Source organism: Spermophilus citellus (genome assembly GCF_964194105.1).
Source record: "Spermophilus citellus genome assembly, chromosome: 5".
NCBI classification, from domain to species: Eukaryota; Metazoa; Chordata; class Mammalia; order Rodentia; family Sciuridae; genus Spermophilus; species Spermophilus citellus.
The window spans coordinates 51,889,227-51,910,367 of NC_138186.1; the positions used below are offsets into that span (position 1 = coordinate 51,889,227).

The 21,141-nt window shown below is 56.6% G+C and overlaps 2 protein-coding genes across 7 annotated transcripts in view; both read right to left on the minus strand.

Annotated features, from left to right (window-relative positions):
• TEAD3 (TEA domain transcription factor 3) overlaps nt 1–7,653 on the minus strand; it is a 20,505-nt gene extending 12,852 nt beyond the window's left edge. Inside the window, exon 1 of one of the 6 annotated variants that reach the window (XM_081294786.1) lies at nt 6,648–7,653. In XM_081294786.1, coding sequence (XP_081150912.1) covers nt 6,648–7,393 — 746 coding nt within the window. In that variant the 5' untranslated portion in view covers nt 7,394–7,653. The remainder of the gene's footprint in view (nt 1–6,647) is intronic. The other 5 variants (XM_081294788.1, XM_081294787.1, XM_081294789.1 and 2 more) reach the window with 5 other exon arrangements.
• On the minus strand, nt 7,641–19,592 carry TULP1 (TUB like protein 1; the record flags this gene model as incomplete). Its single annotated transcript, XM_081296426.1, has 14 exons — nt 7,641–8,212; nt 9,699–9,870; nt 11,795–11,893; nt 11,969–12,083; nt 13,005–13,117; nt 13,230–13,400; nt 16,097–16,212; nt 16,523–16,642; nt 16,718–16,810; nt 17,907–18,062; nt 18,662–18,799; nt 18,960–19,050; nt 19,397–19,448; nt 19,546–19,592. 14 exons carry the CDS (start codon nt 19,590–19,592, stop codon nt 8,079–8,081), a joined length of 1,617 nt encoding a protein of 538 aa, XP_081152552.1. The 3' UTR covers nt 7,641–8,078.
• Nucleotides 19,593–21,141: the final 1,549 nt, after the last annotated feature.

The window sequence follows — 21,141 nt, forward strand, 5'->3', positions numbered from 1 at the left end:
GCCCAGGGTGTTTGGCTGGAGTCTTTTAACCAAGCAGGCCCAGCTCTCACAGCAGCTGCCTTGAGTCTGCTCAGTGGGTCCAGGCCAGGGGATCCCCTCAGTCCAAGCAGCTGGAGCAACTTCAAGACACCCCCGGCTCCGCCGCCACACACTGCTGTGTATGCCTTCGTGTGAGGCCTGCAAGACCACTAGGAAATTGTTTGCACAGCCAGTGGGTAGCCAGAGTCAGAAGGGCCAGATTCCCCCATCCCCAGCCTGTCCCTCACGCCAGGAAGCAGTATGCAGACCCCCCAGCCTCAAGGCCAATGCTTAGATAGGAATGAGGGGACAAAGGGGGGCTGTCTGGTGGGGGAGGGATGCTGAGGGACCAGGGACTCCCATGTCGAAGCTGTTGGGAAGCTGGGTCTCTCTCCAGACTGGCTCTTAGAGGGAGGGAAAGAGGGGTTCCTTGGCTTCCACCTCCTGGGGAAGTCCTCAACCCCTTCCCCAGGCCTCCCTCAGAGCAGCATGGGACCCAGTGCATGGGGGCCCTGGCAGCCCCAGACTTCTGCAGCAGCTTGCGGCCTCCCTTGTCCAGGAGGTGCCCCCCCCTCCCGGGTGATGTCAGCCCCGCCCCGCCCCCTCGGGAGCACTGTGGCCAAATATGGCGAACAGAGCAGCGCCCGCCTGCCTGGAGCTGGGACAGACTGGGGGCAGGGCAGTGGCCCCTGGTGGCAGGACTAGGGCAGCTGGGGAGGGGGAGGGGCACAGTGGGGGCCCAAAGGACGAGTCAAGGAGAGAATGGGGACCCTGGTCCTTCATGCTGGCTCTTAGGCACCTGCAGGACTGACCTTCCAGGAAAGCCCCTGGGGGCAGAGGTGCCCACACAGGGGCCTGCAGGTGGCACCCCCAAAACAGAGCTCTGCCCAGCAGCACCAGTGAGCAGATCTGCTGCTCTGTTCCTACCCCAGGAGGAAGTGCGCAAGTGGACAGTCACAGCGGGCAGCTGCTGGGGGCTGGTGAGGTCTCCAGCGACTTCATCATGCAGGAGGGGTCAGCGTGAGGAGCCACCTGGCTGCTGTCTCCCAGAATTACTACCCTGTTTGTGGCAAGGACAGCGACTCACAGGTGCCCACCCCCTGGCCCCTGCCCCACTGGGACTGGCCTGGTGACAGAAGTGGCTACAGGCTCCTGTGCGAAATCCAGAGGGGGCTGACTGGGGCAGGAGGGCAGGCAGGGGTTGGGAGGGACGCAGTCCCCGGGGGCAAACCACTTTGCTGGGCTATGCCAGCAAGAGGGGCAGGAGACCCAGTGAAGGCTGGGAGTGGAGCCTGAAAGCAGAGGGGACAGGGTAGGACAGACAAGAGTCCCAGAGAGAGAGCCAGAGGAGACGGGGTGCCAGAGCCACAGACAGATGGAAAAAGCTGGGGTGGAGAGAGGAAAGTAGAAAGAGTGGTCACACCACACAGAGACCAAGACCCAGGGAGGGGGCATGCAGCAGAGGGAGTAAAGGGGACAGGAGGGGAAAGGCCAATAAATCCAGATAAGACAGGCATGGGTGGGGCGGGGGTGCAGAGAAAGACAGGGACAAGGACAGAGATACCCAGAGGTCAGGGCAGACCAAAAAAGAAGGAGTGACGGGAAGGCCACAGTGGAATCAGCCACATCCAGGCCATCCTGCCCTGTCCCAGGGCTCAGCCCTCCACCTCCAGCTCAGGCCACAGCCCTCAGGTGGGCTACTCAGCCTCACCCTGCCTGACCAAGCCCCACCTGCTTCGCCTTTCCCAGGCCCTCAGCCTTCTGGGGTCAGAAGGTGGCTCTGGGTGGTGGTGGCAAGCACAGGGGCTAGGAGGCTAGGTGAGCAGGCTTTGGGGCCCTGGAGCAGATAAGGGGCACCTTACTGCCCACTCCCCACCCTGAGGCCAGACCTGCTGGAAGAACTGGCTGGACAGCTCCAGGGATGCAGGCCAGAGCTGAGCTGCTGCAGAGGCCCCGGCCCCGGCCCTAGCCCACTGGGCCCTATACAGCTCCTTCACCAGGGGAGGACAGGCCAGGCCGAAGCACAAGCTCTCTCAGAACTGTACCCTGATGGGAAAGGCAGACTGGCAGGAGCACACCTACCCCGCCTCCCTGCCACCCTGCACCAGTCCACAGGGCAGCCTGTCTCCCCAGACCCCGGCCCTCCATTCAAGTGTGGGAGGATCTGTGAAGTGCGCGAGCCCCCTGTCCTCACCCTGGGCTTGGCTGAGCAGCAGGGTTGAGCATGGGAAGGCAACAGGGGGCCTGGAGAGCTTCCCCAGCCCTTGGCCTTTCCTCCTACCCCCACCCACCCGCCCCACAGTGGGCCAGCTGTTCTCCAGCTGCCAAGACTCCCACCCTAGAAGTGGCCACGCTCCGGTTAGGACCAGACTGTGCTGGGGGGAGGGGGTAAGGATGGTGTTTGCATCCCCCACCTCCAGCTCAAGGACCCTTGAGGGACCCTGCCAAGTGGCCACACCCTGCCAGGCTGCAGGGAGGACCCTCTTCCCTGGAGCAGGATCCGGGATTTTTACAGGAGGAAGCAATTTGCAGAGCCCACTAGGAGGAGATGGGGGCCTCCGCCCCTCTCCCCCAGATCATTAATGTGCTTCCAATTTGGGAATCAAGCCTCTACCCCTCCTCCTCCAGCCACTTGGGGTGGGGGTTTTCTTGGGACCAATGTGGGATGGATAGTCCCCCCAGGCTCCCTTCTCCAAAGCTCATCCATAGGTTGTCAGTGTAGGAGGCGGGCTGGAGAGAGTCTTCAAGTCTCCTGCAGAGAAGGGACCAGTTCTGGACCTTCTCCGGTTCTTTGAGACTGTCCTTCCCTCATCTGGTCCCATACCCAAGGAGGGAGTCCCAGGTATCAGTGGGGACCCCTTGGTTCTCAATTAACAGTGGGCTGCATCTTGGGCCCCTGGTGCCCTGGGTCACCCACTGAGCTGTACCAGCCACTCAGGCTTCCTCTGTGCTCTTCCTCTGTTACTCGTGCTCTGTTTACTGCCACTGTCCTGCTCATTCCCTGTCACCTGCGCCTCTCCCCTTCCTTTTTAAAATTTGTATTCTGACAAAAGATACATAAAACATAAGTTTTATCATTGAAACTATTTTTATGTGCACAATTGAGTGGCACCAAGGACATTTCTTCTTATGGTTTTTGAACAGTATCTTTTTCATGGTCTTCCACATAGATGCCACATGCATTGGGGTCTCAGGTCCCCACAAGCATCACCCACAGGATCCCACGCCCTGTCTGGCACAGCCCTGAGGACATCACCCACACCAGCTCAGATACTGACCACCCACAGAGCCGGTCTCAGTCACACCCCACAGTTTCTTTCACACAGACATGTGCACTCAGAGTGGCAATCTCTGTTCCCCCTGTGCCCGGTGTTCACACTCAGATCCTCGCCACAGTACACCCTCAGATGTGACCACTGTGCCCTTGTCACACAGCATGGCCACAGTGGGTCCTATCCTTTTATTCATACCTAGTGTCCTATCCAGTCACACCTGAGGCCATCTCATGCTGTTTCACAACATACAACGTCAGAACTGGTCACGCTGCAGCATCCTCTGTCACCCAGGATGTCACCGGTTCTGCCTCTGACACATGCAGCCTCACATTTGTGTACACCCTCCTCAGGCACACACACAGACAGCCAAAGAAGTCTCCCTCACAGACTCCGGTGTGATGGCCACACATACAGGGAACGTCACCCATACAGCTTCCCACATACGCATGCAGTGAAGATTCGCAGATTCTCCCAGGGACTCATATTGCCAGTCACACAGAGAAAATGTCACAGTGGCTCTCACATGCATGAATTTCACAAAGTCACGGAAAGTTTCTCTCACATACACATTGAGCCTCCCAGGAACTGTATGGAGCACGGGCCTCTCCCACACACATTCACCTGACGCACGGTCTCATCCACACAGTGTCACACTCCCGGCCTCTCTCGCACACCCAGCGTCACACACAGTTGCACTGTTTTCCCTGTATCACTTCCTGTCCAATCGAGCCTGGCAGGGAGTACAGGAAGCAATCAGCACTCTAGGAAACCCCAAGGGCTGAGGTTTTGCAGGGGGATGGAATTCTCGGGCCCCAGTCTCCAGCCCCCTGTGGGTCCAAGGGAAGGAGCAGGGCCCTCTCCAATTGGGCAGCAGCCACTCCTGAAGCAGACCTCCAGGGAAAGGCCGTGGGGACAATGCTGAGTGTGACCTGCTGACCTCCCAGCTCTAACTAGAGAGGCTCTTGCGTGGCTCTTGCCATGCCCTCAGGGCTGCCCAGAGGTCCTCGGAGACCTGGATCCTGAAGGCCACCTTTTACATCCCACCGCTTCTGCTGCCCTGTGTGGGAAAAAGAGGCCGGGACCTCCTGGGCACCTCCACAGAGGACAGCAGCATTCAAAGCACCACCAGCTTCCCTCTCACTATGAACCCCCCTTCTGCTCCCCTGTACCCTGAGCAAGGAGGTGGGTAGAACAGGCAGCTCCTGTTCCAGTTCCACAGTGAGACCTAGTGGGCCCCCAGAGGGCTCTGGGAATGGAACAGAGGGGCAGCTATCCAGGTGGTCTCTGAACACCCCATTTCATGTAGCCCAGCTATACCCTACTCCAGACGACAAGTTTCCCCAACTCTACTGGGCCTCCCTGTCCCTTGACACCTGCTGCAGGCAAAGTTTTCAGCCATGCCTACCTGGTGTACTACTCCTCACCGCCTCCCGCCCTCTAGTGTGTCTGTCTTGCCTTCTTTGCTGCACCATTTAGGAGAACCCACCCAACTGTCTTGAATCCACCTGGTTCAAGCTCACTGATAGGAGGAGAAGGAAGGTAAAGGAGGGATACAGAGACTCTGGGAGGGCTCCAAGAAAAGACACCCAAGAAAGTCATTTATTCCAAGCAGGGAAACTGAGACCCAAGAGACTTCAACTTGACACAGTTAGTGAAAGGTTCACCTGGGACCAGATCCCTAATTTCTTGACCTCCTCTGTTGAGCTACCTCGTCTTGATTTAGTTTGTCTCCAACAGTGTATATTAGGGTCTGCAAACCTGTGAGGGCCAGCATGGGGCTTAGGGCATGCATGTTCAGGGGCACATGTGTCAACACACAGGCACACACACTCAAAGCTCTCTCCTGCCAACCCTTGACCATTCTGCTCAGCCATGTCCCAGCACATATGTGCTAATTAGGCATTAATTACTGTTACCTCCTGGGAGATGGGAGCAGGAGCAAGAGCCTGAGATGCTTATAGGTTCCTAGCCACTCCAGAAGGAGTGGGGATACAGGGACCCTGAAGTGACCCTCACCAGATAGATAACCAATCTGGGAAGATACACACATCGGTCTATCCCCTGCCCACAGGGTGAGTAGGAACCCAGAAGAGCACAAAACCAGGTATTCCGAGGGGTACCTCTAGAGGAGAGGGTCTTGGGAAGGAGCTATAGGAGTCTGAAATCCCCCCAAGCTTCCAACCTTTTAGGAATTCTGCTTTCCCTCCTGGCCCCAGGTTGCACGCAGCATCCTGGTCAAGGAGATGTCCTGGCACCCAACTCTGGGATGGAACATGTATTCACAGAATTAGGCCTCAGGAGACCCTGATACACAGAGCCACCACCAGCACTAGACCCTCTGAGCTGTATCCAGCCCCCATCCCCCTCCTCTGTGCTGGACTACAAGTCCAGGCCTGACCTGGTTCTGCCCCTACCTGGAGAGAGGGAAGGCAGAAAGAGGAAGCCCTCACCCAGGGCCTCATGCCCCCTTCCCTGAATCTCAGCTCTGAACCAGGACAGAGTGGGAAAGGTGACAGAGTGGGGTCTTAATGATACTGCCCCAGAGCCTGGATGGGCTGGAAAACAGACCCAGACCAGCACGCCAGTCCTCCCTTTCCCCAGGCAGGAATAGGGCATGACACAATGAGGGGACCCGGTGGGAAAGGGTGCACCAGCCGCCCTCCAATACTCTACTGTCTAAAGAAGGGCCCTGAAGAAGTGCCGCGAAGGCCCCAAATCCCACCCCTCCGAGCTCAGAGCTGGAACTCCGACTTCCATCCTGACGCGGGCAGCAGAACTGCAGCGAACTTGAGCCCCTGCCTTTTGAGGGGCACACAGGCGGGGCGCACAGCTTGGCTCCCTGACACCCTCCACAATCCAGTGCAGCCGCAGGCACCGCGCGCAAGAACCCGCCCGGGCGCCGGGAGGCCCGGCCCAAGGCCTGCCTGGAGCTGGGGCCCGGCGGGCTCCTGGAGAGCGCGGGCCGGGAGTCCAAAGGGCGGCGGGGCCCGGGACTGGGCGCCCCGGGTACAAGTCCCCGGTGGCAGGCCCTCCAAACCGTGCGGTCTCAGGTGCCGGTGCGGACACCCGAAGCGCGAACCGACCGACAGGAGAAGGCACGGGGGACACAGTCTCCCGGCTTCCCTACTCCGCGGACCGACTCGTCCCGGTCGCGGGGGGGTAGGTGGGCGGGGCTTCCCGGAGAGATTTTCTCCCCCTTCCCTCTAAACTTCCCGGCACCCAGATCCGGGGCTCCAGCTCAGGGTGGACAATAGCTCGGGACCCTGCCCCTCTTGAGAGTTTCCCCCGATTCAGAACCAACCAACCAACCACCTCTCCCAAGCAAGGCCTCCTCCCGGCGTCCGCCGGACTTACCTGGTCCGAGCTCGCGGGGGCGCTCCGGCCGGGCAGCTCCACCGGGCCCGCGGAGCCGCGAGGGGGGTCGGGGAAGGGGAGTCTGGGGAGGGGGCTAGCCGGAATGTACGGAATGAGCCGGGCCGGAGCGGGAGGCGCCGGGCGTGGAGGAGGGAGCGAGCGGGACGGAAAGTTTGTGTTGAGGAGCCGGGCGGGGGTGGGGGCTGCGGGAAGGAGGGGGCGGGGCGCGCAGGGGGCGGGCACAGGCCGCGAGGGGCGGGCCCGCGTGGAGCCGCCGCCTGCGCTCGCGCTGTCCACTCGGCGCCCTCGGGACCCGGGGCCGCTCTGGCCTCCCGCGCCTGGGCGCCCTGCTCCTCGCCCGGCGGCGCGGCGCCCCCCACCTCCCACCGCACACCAGCCTCACCCTTCCCCAGTACCCCGCCGGAATTTGGGGCTCCGGCCTGGGTCGGTGCGGAGGGCGGAGCTCCCGCCTCCGAGGCTGGGCTCCCGTCGGTGTCCGGGGCCTGGGGTGCCGCGTCACGAGGAGATCGGCGGAGCCGGAGCGCACGGGCCTCGGGACTCCCCACTCCTCCACCCGAGTCCTGAGCCGCCGAGGCGGGCGCCCCCTCCCGCCCGAGAACCCGCCCCCCACTCCCGGGGCCCCAGACCCGGCTCCGCCCTGGCGACTGCGCCCGCCCTGCCCGGACCCGGTTTGTCTGGTTCTCCCCGAGTGGCTTGTTTCTCGAATTTCTCCCTTTCTCCCTCATCCCGGACCGCCGGGGCCCTCCCTCTCGGCCCGCTCCTGGGGGCCCCCCGCGGGGGGCATCTGGACACTGCGCGCCCTCCGAGTTTCGGTAGGACCCGCGACGGCGGGGAGGAGGGGACACGGGAGCGCCCGGGGCTGAGGCGGGAGCGGGGCGGGGAGGAGGCTTTCAGCCCGCCCTCCGGACCTCTCCCGCGCTGCGGACCCTCCCGCCCCCGACTCTCCGCGCGCGCCGAAGAACCTCAGCTGCGCTTGGCCTGGCACGCGACTTTATTGGAGATGTGGGTACCTGGCCCTCGTTACCCGCCACTGCCCCCTCCTCCGAACCCGCCCCAGCTCCTCCGAGCCCTAGCTTGGTCCCAGAGGGGGTTAAAACAACACTGCCTACTGCTCCCGGACAGGAAGTGACTGGGGCGCGGGGAGGAGGGGGTGAAGCAGCGCAGGCGAGCTCCGCGACCAGATGTGCGGCTCCAACTCCAGATGTTCTTCATCTCTATCCCAGCCGCCGTCTGAGCTCCACCCGCTTCGGCCAGTGCCAGGCTGGGGAGCGGACCGAGGTCACCGAAAGGCAGTGAGGGGTCAACCCCGGATAGGGGAGGGGCCTTTCGTGGGGGTTGTGGTGGAGGGACCCTGCCACCTTCCACTGAATCCTTTCTCCCACGCAGGCGAGCCCTGAGGGGCTGCTGGGGTCATTCGCAGGCCAGCTTCCCATCGAAACTGGAGAGGGCGATGGCGAAGGCCTGTAGGGCGCACAGCGGGTACCGGTAGTCTAGGGTGAAGGCGTCCTCTGCCACGCGTCCGAATTGCAGCACGATATAGTCCGCTGTGGATACAAGACGGTGGGGGCGGTCCCAGACCTCCTTGGACCCCCCATCCTGGCAGACAATGCTCTTAACATAGGGAGAAGTCTCTTTCCCTTTGGAGCGCCAATCCTCAACCACCCTCCACCCATCTCTCCATATCTCATCCAACCAGCACCACTTGTACTTTACCCTCTGTCACTGTAAGCCCCCAGGGACAGGGGCCCTGCCTTATCTGCTGCGGCCCAGAGCCATGCTGAAGGAGACACTTAATCAAGAGCAGGACCCTGTCAACCTTAACCAAGCCCAGAAACCTTCCTTCCCAATTCCTCTGTTATCTTTAGACCCTAATTCTTCTTCATATCCTTGGTCCCCAAGTCCCATGTTAGACCCCAGGCTCCCTTTCTTAACCGGTGGCCCCCCTCACCCACTCTCCCCTTGTGATCCCTGTTCCCAGCCCCAGTCTCAACACCTCCCCCAGCATCCATAGGGACAGGAAGTTGCTAAAAATACTCCCAAACCCTGGTCTGGTGGCAGACCAGGCTTCACCAGAAATGTGATCTGGAAAGCAGTCCCAAGGCCAGGGGACAGGTGACACTGGGCACATCCCCAGGAAGCAGTGGGGGATGGGGAGTTGCTTAGTGTTGGCCTAACCCTGTGAACCTGGAGTCCTTTGGGAGACACTGTCCTATCCCTAAACCTCCTCACCCTAGTGGGGACTTTTCTCCCAAGCTTGCAACAGGGCCGTTTTCACTTAATTGTTTACCTTAAATCCTTAATTGTTATCTTTTGACCTCAATTAAGACATACAGTGGGCACTAAGAAATGCTGGTTTAATATTCCCTGCTCCAAAAGGCAACCATCTTGAAGAGGGTTAAGGGCATGGGCACTGGAGACAGACTGTGAAGGCTCTAATCCCAGATCTACCTCTTACTAGCTGTTTGAACTTGGGCAAGTTACTTAACTTCTCTGTGCCAGTTTTCTCATCTGCCAAATATAGATAATAATAGTACCTTCCTCATGGGGTTGAAAGGATATAATGATGCAATATTTGCAAAATCCCAAGAACAGTGTCTGGCACATAGAAAGCACTGTGTCATTTTGGTGAAATAAATTTTGAGGGCCAGTTTAATTGCCTGGAATAACTGAGAGACTGGGAAAAGGGCTGCCCTCTCTGGGCCTCAGCCCTCTCTTTGACCACAAAGGGGTTGGGCTCTTGGTGGTTTTCAAACTCCAGCAGCTCAAAGCTCCCTTCAACACATTCTTACCCAGAATGTCCCAGAACCTACCCCAGAGTTCTGGTCAATGCTTGAACAAGAACCTGGAACAGTAAACCTCAAGACAGCTGCGTGCAACGTGACTGCCCGTGGAGGAGAGTGACCGTGCTGGTTATTTCAGCTACAGGCTTGAGGATGAGAGCCAGGCTAATATGTGGAGGGAGAGGCCTGGGCGGGGGTCCTGGTCCTAGGGATGCTGGGGAACAGCCTGACCTGGCCTGCAGATACTTACGGTCATCAGAATGGATGATCTGGAAGTTCTTGACCGAGGCCTGAGTGACCCGGCCTTGAAAGTTGAGTGTGTAAGAGCCACTGTCTTCATTCCAGACAGGTGGCTTGTTGTGCAGCTCGATGAGACTCTCCAGGGTCTTGTTCTGCCAGCGTATCAGCAGCCCATCGCTGGCCTGGGAGCCAGGGGTGAGGTAGGGGAGAGCAGACAAGGAGAGGATGGTTAGAGCTGGCCAGGGTAGCTTGGTGCTGACCCTGGCAGGCCACAGGTGTGCAGGCTGGCCATTGATGTCCAATCAGGGTGTTTTAGGGCATGCTTGGCACCGGCAGGGCCCTAGTGGCCAGGGTGCACATCCGTGAGAATGGGGTATGTCTAAGGGGGTGCCCAAGTAGAGGGCTAGAGACTGGAAAAGGGCCCCTGGCACCCAGATGCTGTGTGCCATTGGTGCCTGAGGGTCCTCGGAGATGGCCACAGGCTGCCATCTATTATGGGGATAAACTGAATGTTCTAGAACCTTCGAGGAAAGCACAGTTGAGCTTGGTAAGATGGACAGGTGGACAGTGGCCAAAAAGAATGTCCTTGGAGGAGAGTTTCTGAAAGGAAGGAGCAGCCTCTGTAGGACAGTGCTTGTGAGATGGTCCTTTCCGAGTGTCCTTGTCACCTATTCGGGGTTCAAGATCACCTCTTACAAGGAGACTTCTGAACCCCACTTGGAATTTAGGCACCTCATCCCTGAGTCCCTGTGGCTTCTTGCTCTTATGCTCTCTCTACGGCACTGGAACAGACAGACCTGGACACCCTGTTGTTGGAACAGGGTGCCTCACTCTCTTTCCCAGTGGCATCTTGTGAGGATTCAGTAGGTTAACAGCTCTTGGAGTGTTAGAGCACAGAGTGTTGTTTTAAATAAATAGATTATTTACTGAGCAGTCAAAGCACTGTGTTGCATTTGGATCTCTGGTACCCGGCACAGAGCATGCGTTTAATAAATGATTGCAGGATGAGTAAACTGCACATTTGGTTTTTACCAAGGCCAAACTAGATGTGGGTGTTGACCCCAGGCACAGAGGGGCAGCTGTGGGACCCATGCGCTGAGAACCTCAAGATGGAGCCTCTCACGGCTTGTGCCCCACAGCTCAGCCTGGCCTGGCTACGGCCTGGCTCTGGAGCAGGAGAGGATGTGGAGGGATCAGCTGACAGGGGTATTACTTTTCATTGTAAATGAGTAAAGTGACATCAGTATCCTGTGAGTATGGTACAAGCCAATCACTCTGAAATCCTGGACTCACCAACTTGTAGAGCTCAGGAGTAGAGCCCAGAATTGGCAATCTCCAGGACAGCTCTCCCCCCAGCCCCACACAAAACAACCTCTGCTTTTAAAAATATGCCATGTCATGCCTTTGCTCAAAACCCTTCCATGGCTTCCTACTTCTCTCAGCAAAAAACCAGTTAGGCACCTCTCTCCCTGTAGGCCCTCTCTGTCCTCATCCTCACCTCTGACCTCAGGTCACTCCAGCCAGCTAGCCACTCCTCAAAGCAGGCACCCTGTGCCTCAGGGCCTTTGCACTGGCTCTTTAGATGCCCTTCCCCCAGATATCTGCTCACTTGCTCCCTCACCTTCCAGAGTGCTTAGATCTCATCTTAATGAGGCCCTCTCCAACGATCATATTTGATATTGAAAACTTAACACCCACACTTGCTATCTCCCTTTTTTCCCACTATCATGCTCATTTATCTCAGTTATTGTCTAGTGGCTGCTTCCTTCCACCACAATGCCAGCTTCCAGGGGCACTTCTTCGTTTTGTCCACGGATGCCTTCCAGGTACCTAGAATGCTCCATGCCACTGCTCCATACTACTTGCTATCTGTCAACTCTGTGAATATGAGTGGACGATTTGATAACACCTCTGTGTGGTCCTGTCAGTGAATTCAATTACAAAGAACCTGGATTCATTTCACAGTTGCAGAAGGAGTTTGTGCTGAGTTTGGTGTGTGTATCAGGGGATTGGGTGCTGGGTCCCCTCCTCCCTGTTTCCCCAGAGGGGGGGCCGCATAGGGAACAAGACTTTCCAGGGCCAGGGGCCAGGGGATGCTGGGCTCACATTTCGGGGCCTGATGGGGACCCTCTCGTTTTCTGTATTCATGCCAGGAATGATGACCGTCATGCGCCGGGGACCTCGGAAGCCCAATACGTTGGTTTCCTGGGAGGGAGATGCCCGTTAGGCCGGCCCCCTGCAAGAGGAGGAGCCTGGCATGGGGACAGGAGGAGTTCTCACATAGATCACAGCTGCCAGCTCCTGCCGAAGGCTCCCCAGGTCAGTGCTGCTTCCTCCCCGCTGTGGGTTCTGCCCGTTGTCAAAGACGGTGAAGCGGTTCCCTAGGAGGTTGGACCTGCAAGCAAGGTGGACCTGGAGGCCAGGCTGGAGGCATTCCACATCCTGCCCCACAGCCTTCAAGTTTGGAGAGCCAGGGTGGCTTTTTTTAGGACTGAGAAATTCATGACCCTACCCCAGGCCTCCCCCTCTGGGGGGTGGTCTTTTCAAAAGCTGAATCTATAGGAAGACTGAGCAGTATTCAAATCCCAGCTTCCTCTTTTACACTGGCTGTGTGACCTTAGGCAGACAACTTAACCTCTCCAAGCATCAACTTTTCCATCTAGAAAATGGACATAACGACCATATTTCCCTGGCTGGGTGCAGAGGCCCACAGCTATGATCCCAGCCACTCAGGAGGCTGAGGTGGGACGAGAGCCTGTGCCAAAATGTTTAAAAGGGCTGAGAATGTGGCTCACTAGTAAAGTGCCCCTTAGTTCAATCCCCAGTACCACAAAAAAGTAAATAAGTGAATATTTCCCCTCCTTTTGTTGATAAAAGGATGAAATGAATGAATATCTGGAAGGTGCTTAGGTTATGCCTGCTGCGTTCCTAGGCCTTATGTAAGTTTTTGTGAAATGCATAAACAAGCAACAAGGCCTCACTTCCCAGTGCCCCCCTCCACACTTGTGGCCACGGTGGATGAGCAGCTTAAGGCCTTTGTGCGCTTTCCTTCACCCAGGGATGCTAGGTGAGTGGCTACTGCAGGCCAGGTGCTGGACATTCAACCACTAAGAGGACAGGGTGGTCCCTGCCCTCCTGGAGCCAATGCCCTGCTGAAGCGAGGAGCAGGGGTGTGGACGTCACCTGGGGACTCACTAGAAAAGGAGTGCCTGGGGCTCATCCCAAATGCCCTGAACCATGGGGCCACTGCTAGCCACAGTGACTGCCTACGGCCCCCTAGTGACCTGACAGCCCCAGCCCCAGGAAGCCAGCCCACCTCAGTTTCCCAATGAAGTTCTCCCCTCCTCTGGACAGGTTGGTAGGGTCGCTGGAGATGAGGTAATTGGCGGTCTTGCTTCGCTTGCGTTTCCTGCCAGCCAAGAGGAACACCTGGGAGGGGTGAGGGCCGAGGATGAAGGGAGGGCAGGGCGCCTGGGGACAGCAAGAAGGCCCATCCGATCCGGCCCCGACCTTCCCTCGGCCCGCTCTCCCTCCTGCCCACCTTCCTGTCGGCGTCCAGGTGCAGGAAGTAGGAAGGGTACATGCCCTTGTCCATGCCCCTCTTGTCCCGGGTCAGCCGGCAGCGCACCGTCCGGCCCTGGGGCGCGGGCCGCAGCACGAAGGTCTGGGGGTCGTCCACCTGCAGCGGCGGGGACGGCGCCCGCTCCTCCTTCTGGGTGGGCAGAGGGTGGCTCAGCCCCGGTCCGGCGCCCCCTCAGCAGGTCCCGGGCGCTGGGACGCGGACAGGGCGGGGGGACCACTCACCGCTTTCTGTGCGGGGAGAAGAGTCCAGTTGGAGCAGCGGGACCGGAGCCAGGACCCACCGCCCTGACCCTGAGCCCCGCGCACCGCGGCGCCGGGGCTTCCTGCTTCCTTGTTATCTGGCTTAGCTTGTGGCTCAGAGTCCACCCTCTGGAGCTGGACGGCGTGGGTTCGAATCCGGGGTCACCCCCAACCGCCTGTCCTGTTGATAGTCTCCTTTCCTTTTTTCACATTAACTGTGTAACAGGGAACTAGTACCAAGGTTTCAGGGACCTCACATGGTGGGGTGAAATTCCAGTCATCGCCCTCATGAACCACAAAGGATCTGGGATATATATTTATTATTACTATTATTATTATCATTTTGGTACTGGGGATTGATTGGACCCATGGGTGCCTAATCACTGAGCCACATCCCCAACCCCCTTTTAAAAACTTTTATTTTGAGACAGGGGCTCATTAAGTTGCTTAGGGCCTCACTAAATTGCTGAGGCTGGGTTTGAACTTGCAATCCTCCTGCCCTCGGCCTCCTGAAGAGCTGGGATGACAGGTGTGCACCATCAAGCCTGGTTATCAGAGACTTTAGATCTTCCCTCGTGAGGACACTGCATCAGAGGGGTGAACCCAGGCTGAATGGAAGCACAGCCGTGTCCTCCCCATGCACTGTCCATGGGTTAGCTGCTGCCATTATTGGTAGCATAGAGCAAACACTCAGTGGATCTAGTAGCCCACCTCCCAGATGGCCCTGGTGATTCCTGCCTCCTAGTATTTATATTCTTCTCTAGTCTGCTCCCACAGTGTGTCAGGGTTGGTCTTTGTGACTAATAAAATATGGCAGAAGTGAAGGTGGGTCACCTGCAAGCTGGGTCACATAAGATATTCTGGCCTCTGCCTGCCTTTTTTTGTTGGGCTCTGGGAGAAGTCGACTGCCATATCATGAAAATAGCAGCTCCGGGGAGAGCTCAAGTGGAGAGGAACAGAAGCCTCCACCCAACACCACGACAGTGAACCATTGTGGAAGTACACTGTCCACTTCCAGGCCAGCTCTAGAGGACCACAGCTCCTGCTGACACCTTGACACCTTATGCCAGACCCTGTGCCAGAACTGCCCTGCCAACCCCCTCCCATATTTCTAACTCCCAGAGATTGCATAAGAAAATAAATATTTCTTGTTTGAAGACACAAAGTTTGGGGGCAATTTGTTACATGGCAATACCTAGCTAATACATGATGCGTGAATATGCTCACTTTGCTCTTGGGAAAACTCCCAATAACATTCGGTTACATAAGGCCCTAGGGTGGGCTGGTGGCCCCACAATGGTCACTTCTGTTCTCACAGACCTGGTGCCCTTTGTCTTCATGTTCTATCGGAGGGGAGCCAAGATTCTAAGCCTAACTTGATGGAACATCTAGGGGGAAAACAGACTACCAGCATGGTGTGTGCACTTGAGGATTAAATGCTGTGTGTAACCCACTCAGAAGCCCGGGTGTGCCATGGCTGGCCATTTCTACTGAGGGCAGATTTGCCCTGTGTGAGGCGAGTGTGGTGGAGCAGTGGGCCCTTAGCCAGAGGGCAAACAACCTTCGACTCTCCACTCCATTCTGCTTCAGAAGAAATTTAGGAAACACAAGACTATGTTTGGTATGTGATGTGGAGAAAGCCAGAACTTATTCAAATACTTCCACAGCTGTGAATTTCAAGGGCCTACTTCATTGAAGGCTATTCTGCAATTATACTGCCCCTGGGAGATAATAAATTGGCCTTTCAGTTTATACAACAGCATCTGGCCATCTTGGTTAATGTGAATCAGTCCCACAAGACCTGACCACTCCTGCACAAACTAATAAACCCACAAAGCTAAGACCAGGGCCGTGCTCTCTCCACTTGTGTAAACCTGTTCCTCAAAGACTTTCATCTTTCATCACTTTTTTTTTTTGTTGTTGTTGTTGTTGCTGTTGTTAAACCTCCCTCTCTTCTTTACTCCAGCTGAAATGTATTGGTACCTGAGTTCTGTTTGTGGGCAGGGGCAATATCCAAAGTATTTAACAACCTGTTCTGCCTGTGGAGAATGCCCAGTCCCTGGTAAGCTTGGAGGAGAAGCTTGGAGGCCCAGGATAACCAGGCGTTAACTCTTTAGTTGCTGGATTGTTTAGATGGTGGGAGGTCCTGGGGAGGGAACTCAGAGCAACGGGGTGGAAATAACTGGTACAGCCAGTTGACTGTCAGCTGCTCCATGTGCCCGAAGGTGTGTACCAATGTGACCCTCTGCCTGTGTGCTCACCTTCTTTGTACTGAAAAATGTGTGTCTCTTCACAAGGCTCTAGGGAGACATCTCTGTGTGTTGGCAAAGGGGAGGCCTCAGACACCAGATGACATAAGGCCTTTGGGTGGTCAGTCCTAGCCTGGTGACCCCACAAATGCCTCCCCTGGTCTTAGAAGCCTGATGTCCTTTGTCCTTGTATCCAGTCCCAAGGTCGGGGGACAGGATTCTAATTCCGAGTGAACCCAAGACCCCAACCCACAAGGCCCCATGCTCTAGGGCCCCAAGTCCAGGACCTGCCACTCCTCCCTGAAGGGTCCTTGGCCCTCCCTCGCTGGGCTCTAACCTTCTTGCCTCTTCCTTTGGCCTTGCCCTTCTGATTGCTGTTCTTGGGTACTGCGGTTGCCACCTCTTCCTCCTCTTCTTCCTCCTTGCCCTCCTCTGCTGGGCCTTTGGGCAGGCCTGGGCATGAGAGAAAATGGCTGTGAACTCCTTACCCTGGTTCTCTGAGGCCTTCCAACACCCGGGCTCACTTGGACCCTCCCCACAATGAGAAGATCCACCCCATGTTATTATCGGAGCCTCAGAAAGCCAGAGACACTGCCTGGGACCACACAGCTCTCAAAGTGGGTGATCAAGAAGCGCCCTAAATTTTCTGACTCTCAAACCCACACGTGTCACCTGTGCTGTACCACATGACATAAATGTTCCCAGCTGCCCAACTCTGGGACCGCCTCAAGATGTCATGGCACCAGAGGCCACTGCTACCCACCTTTCTTCTGCAAAGCTTTCTCCGCTGGGCCATCTCCCCCAACTAGAAACATGGCGGCTGGGTTCTTCTTCCTCACTCTGGCTGGACTCTCTGAGGGGTCCTTGTCAGCCTCTTCAGACCCTGCACAGTGAGCAGGCTAAAGGGTCACAACCCCCACCACATCACAATCCCCTGCACCTCCTTTGGTGGGCTCACCTTTCTTCTTTGTCTTTCTGGTCCTGGTCCCCTCCCCGGCTTCCTTCTTAAGGCGAAGAGGTTTCCGAGGGGCGTCAGGGCTTCCAAGGTCTCCTGGAAATGGAAGATGGGGGCTAGGAAAAGAAGGTGCCTCATGGGGCTGAAGAACTTTCCTCTTCCTTCCTCCAGTTCCTGAGGCCTGACGGGGGCCTGCAGCCTCTGCTAGTCTATGTCCCCCACCCCCCAGTTCAAAGAAGCAAAAACTAGGAGCCTAACTAGAAGTTACCACATGAATAGATGAAAGCATGCACACACACACACACACACACACACACACACACACACACACCAGGCCCTTTACCTGAGCTCCTGAATCCTGCTGTCCCACCTTCTCCTCCAGGAAACCAGCTCAGGCCGGAATCCCTAGTCCTCTGATTCTCCCCAGAGGTCCAGGGTTCTTACTGTTCTAACTGCCTGATCCCATGTGGGTCAGACTCCAGGCACCTTCAGGCTGAGGCACCCAGGCCAGGAAGCCATGGCAACATTTATTGATTGATTCTTTTTGGTGGGGGAGCATCGGGGGATTGAACTCAGGGGCACTTAATCACTAAGCCACATCCCCAGTCGTATTTTGTATTTTATTTAGAAACAGGGTCTCACTGAGTTGCTTAGGGCCTTGCTAAGTTGCTGAGGCTGGCTTTGAACTCACGATCCTCCGGCCTCAACCTCGGGAGCCACTAGATTCACATGCATGTGCTAAGGTGCCTGGGTCATTGATTTCTTTTTACTGCTATCACTTTGATACTTTTATAAAACATTACAACCCTCATTCACATTGAGTTAAGGAAAAAAAAAAAAACAGGGCTGGGGCTGTGCCTCAGAGGTAGAGAGCTCACTTAACATGTGTTAGGCACTGGGTTGGAGCCTCAGCACCACACAAAAATAAACAAATAAAATAAAGGCATTGTGTCAATCTACAACTACAATTTTTTTTTTAAACAAGTATCCTGGGCAGAGGACAGGGTAGGGGTGTGTGTGTGGGAGCACATAATGATCTATATCCTTAAGGACTGTGGGGGAAGAAACTCTGAGGAAGAACCCTCCTGTGAAGCTTCTAGTCACATTTGAGGTTCAGCCTGCATGTGGGTGAGCCCCAGCCCTCAGGCTAGCCCACCTTTGCTTGCCTCTGCCCACAGCACTCAGTACCCACCCCTTGGGCCCTGGGCCTTGGACTTCCTTTCCTTCCTGTCTGCAGAAGCCTTCTTTGGGGGTTTCTTAGCAGACAGAGGGGTCCTCTCTTTCTTTCCTTCTTCCTCCTCTTCCTCCTCCTCCTCCTGGTCTTCCTCTTCATCCTCCTCTTCCTCATCTGTAGATAGAATTTCCTCATAATGGGGGCTGGGCTTCGGTGGGCCCCCTTTATCTGGGAAGCCTAGATTGCTGGGAAGGGGTGAATGAGCACCTTGAGGTCTGGGACAGGAGGTGCGCTGGCATCCTCCTGAAAGAATGAGGGGGGCCTCCAAATCCCCAGGTCTACAGGTCGGGAGGGTGGGCTTTGGCTGCAGGATGCTCTTCTGGGAAACCCGCTCTCTGCAAGCCCTTCCTGACTCCCTTCCACTCCTCTCTCTTCCCATTTCCCTTTCTCCACTCCCCTCTCACTGGGTCCTCCTCTTTGTCCTTGTCCCCACTCTTCTTGAACCCCCAGTCAGTGCCATTTGGGCTACTTCTGGCTCCTAGCTGTTAATTAAGGCAAAACTCTTAACCTCTGCGGGTCTCAGTTTCCCCGCCTGTAAAATGGGGAAAATAATAAGAGAATCAACCTCAAGAGGTCGGTGCTTAGCACCTCCCGGGCTCAAAGTCAAAGCCAGAGCACAGAAGGCTGTTTTCACTTGTTTTCTGGGGTGCTCCCGCCCAGCCCCTCCCCTCACCAGCCCTCCCCTCACCAACCCTCCCCTCCAGTCCTCTCACCGTCCTCGGACTTTGGGGCCCGGGCTACCAGGAAGGTTTCCCGGGGGTCGCGCTTCTTGGCCTCGGGGTCCCTGAGGAACTTGGCGTAGACCGTGGGCTCCGGGGCGGCCTCCTCCCGCGGCCTCCGCCTCCGCCCAGCTGGGCCGAAACAGCGGGCTCAGAGTCGAGGCGCTGGGTGCCCAGCGCGGGCTCCGGGTGCCATTCCCACCTGCGGCAGCTTCCCGCTGCCACTGGTCTCCAGGTCCCCTGTCCCCCCCGGGTCTCCCTCGCCTCCCCAGCGCGTCTCGGCCCCGCCCACCTGCCGGCCTCCGCGGCTTGGAGCCCGGGGCGCCGGGGGACTCGGGGGTCTCGGGCTTCTTCTTCCTTAACTTGGGTCCGGGGGCCGATCGCTGTGCAACGGGGGTCAAGAGGCGGCGAGGAGGGAAAGGGGGGGCTCCGGGGCTGCCCATCACCCTCTAATCCCTTGAGCCGCCAGAAATAACCGCGGATTATCCCGAGGGGACTGCAGCCCCTTCCTGGGGTACCGAGGGGCTGCCGTCCAGGCCCCCAGGGCCACTTCCAGGGCCACGGCCCCGCGCCTCCCCGACGCGCCTACTCCGCAGCACTCTCCGCTCTCCCCCCTCAGAACTCCAGATTGGGACCCCCTCATCCTGCGGAGGGCGCCCCCCACCGCCCCGCCCAGCCTGCTCGGGTTACCTCGACGGGGCTTCCCTCGGTCCCCTTCCTGCGACATACCTGCTTGGCGCGCCGCTGCACCTGGGGGCTTGGGCCGTCCTCCTCATGCCCGCTGAGGGTGGCAAAGGGATCGGACCGTCACTGTCCCTTTCCTCCCACCCCGCCCCTCCACCTGGCCCCGGGGTCAGCGCGGGCTGCGGGGCTCCCACCTGTCCGAGGCCCACACCTCTCGGAGGGTGTCGTCCTGCAGCGGCATGGCGCTCTGCATCCGCACCTGCTCTGGGCGCCCGGCCGCGGCACCTCCCCTGCCACCCGCTAATCCCGGCTCAGCTTCACCCCACCTCACGCTGCAGCCCTGTGGGAGGGGCTCCGGCCACCAGGCCCCCTCCCCCCCCCCCCCCCCCCCGTCCCCAGAGGCCGGACAGGCCGAGCTCCCTCGTTTTCTGAGACCCCTCCCCCCAGCAGCCTAAAAACCTAGGTACCCCCCACTCAGGAGCTTTGGGTTCAAGGGGCCGATTTGTAATTTGTCAGTGATCAATTCGGTCAACCAGGACAATATTGGACCAGATCCTGTATTTATCTTTATTTCTCTTAAAAAAAAAAAAAAAAAAAAAAAAGAACAAGGGCTGGGGCTGTGGCTCAGTGGGAGGGCGCTCACCTACCACGTGTGAGGCCCTGGGTTCGAGCCTCAGCACCACAGAAAAATAAATAAATAAAATAAAGGTACTGTGTCTAAATACAACTAAAAAAAATAAAAATAAGAACAAGGATTTGCAAGTATTTAATATATGATTTCCAGAAGCACGTGTATGATTGTGCCTATATTGGGGTGTAAACCTAATTTTTTTTTTCTGATAGGGGACATGTCTTTCTTAGAGAGTTGGAGTCCAGGGATAGTATTGGTGAGATTAATGTCGTGGGAGAGGTTTGGTTAAGTGCTGAGAAAGCTGAGGGGCCCAATCAAAGGTCCCAGAAATTTTCTGAAGACTAATTAAAAACGGGGGGGGGGGCGGGGAGGGCTGGGGTTGTGGCTCAGTGGTGCAGCACTTGCCTGGAATGCGAAGCCCTGGGTTCGATCCTCAGCACCACATAAAAATAAATAAACAAAATAAAGGGATTTTTAAAAGTATATATTTTTAAAAAATCGACCAGGAAAGGGTACAGCAAGACACAGACTGTGTCTATATGACTGAGGAATAACTGTGTGTGCTTAAAGGTGTAGGTAGCAATAGGGGGAGGCAGCCATCTCAGGCATGGGTAAGTGCTGAGCCCAAGCCCTGAGCCCTGCCCCTGAAAAGCTGAGCATCCTTGGGTGACAATACTTGGCCTCTCTGAGTCTCCATTTCCTCCTTTGTAAATGGATTTTATAGTACCAGCCTTGTGTAGATAAGGTGAAATAACAAGTGGAAAGCTGCATACAATAAGCATTCAATAATTGGTGTGTGTAGAGCACTTCTACTTCATCTCTATCTCAGCATATATCACACAACTTGACCAGGGCTCAATATTTTAATGAGTGTCTTCTTTTGTTCGTGTGCACGGGAGTCCTGTGAGGTGGGTAGGGTAGAAATGATCCTGGTGGAGACCCTGAGGCTCAGGGAGGTGAACTGTGCTCAGTGTCAGCTAGAGTTAGGTTGCTGGATTTGAATGGATCCAAATCTAGATCTGTGTCCTGTGGGTGCTTTTGCTTCTAACCCGTGCATATAATCACAGGGATCAGAGATGGATTTTGAATGAAAAGCTGATGGTTTTTCACTTCTTAGTTCACTTGATTTGGCTCATCTTTCTAAGATACTACTTCTTCC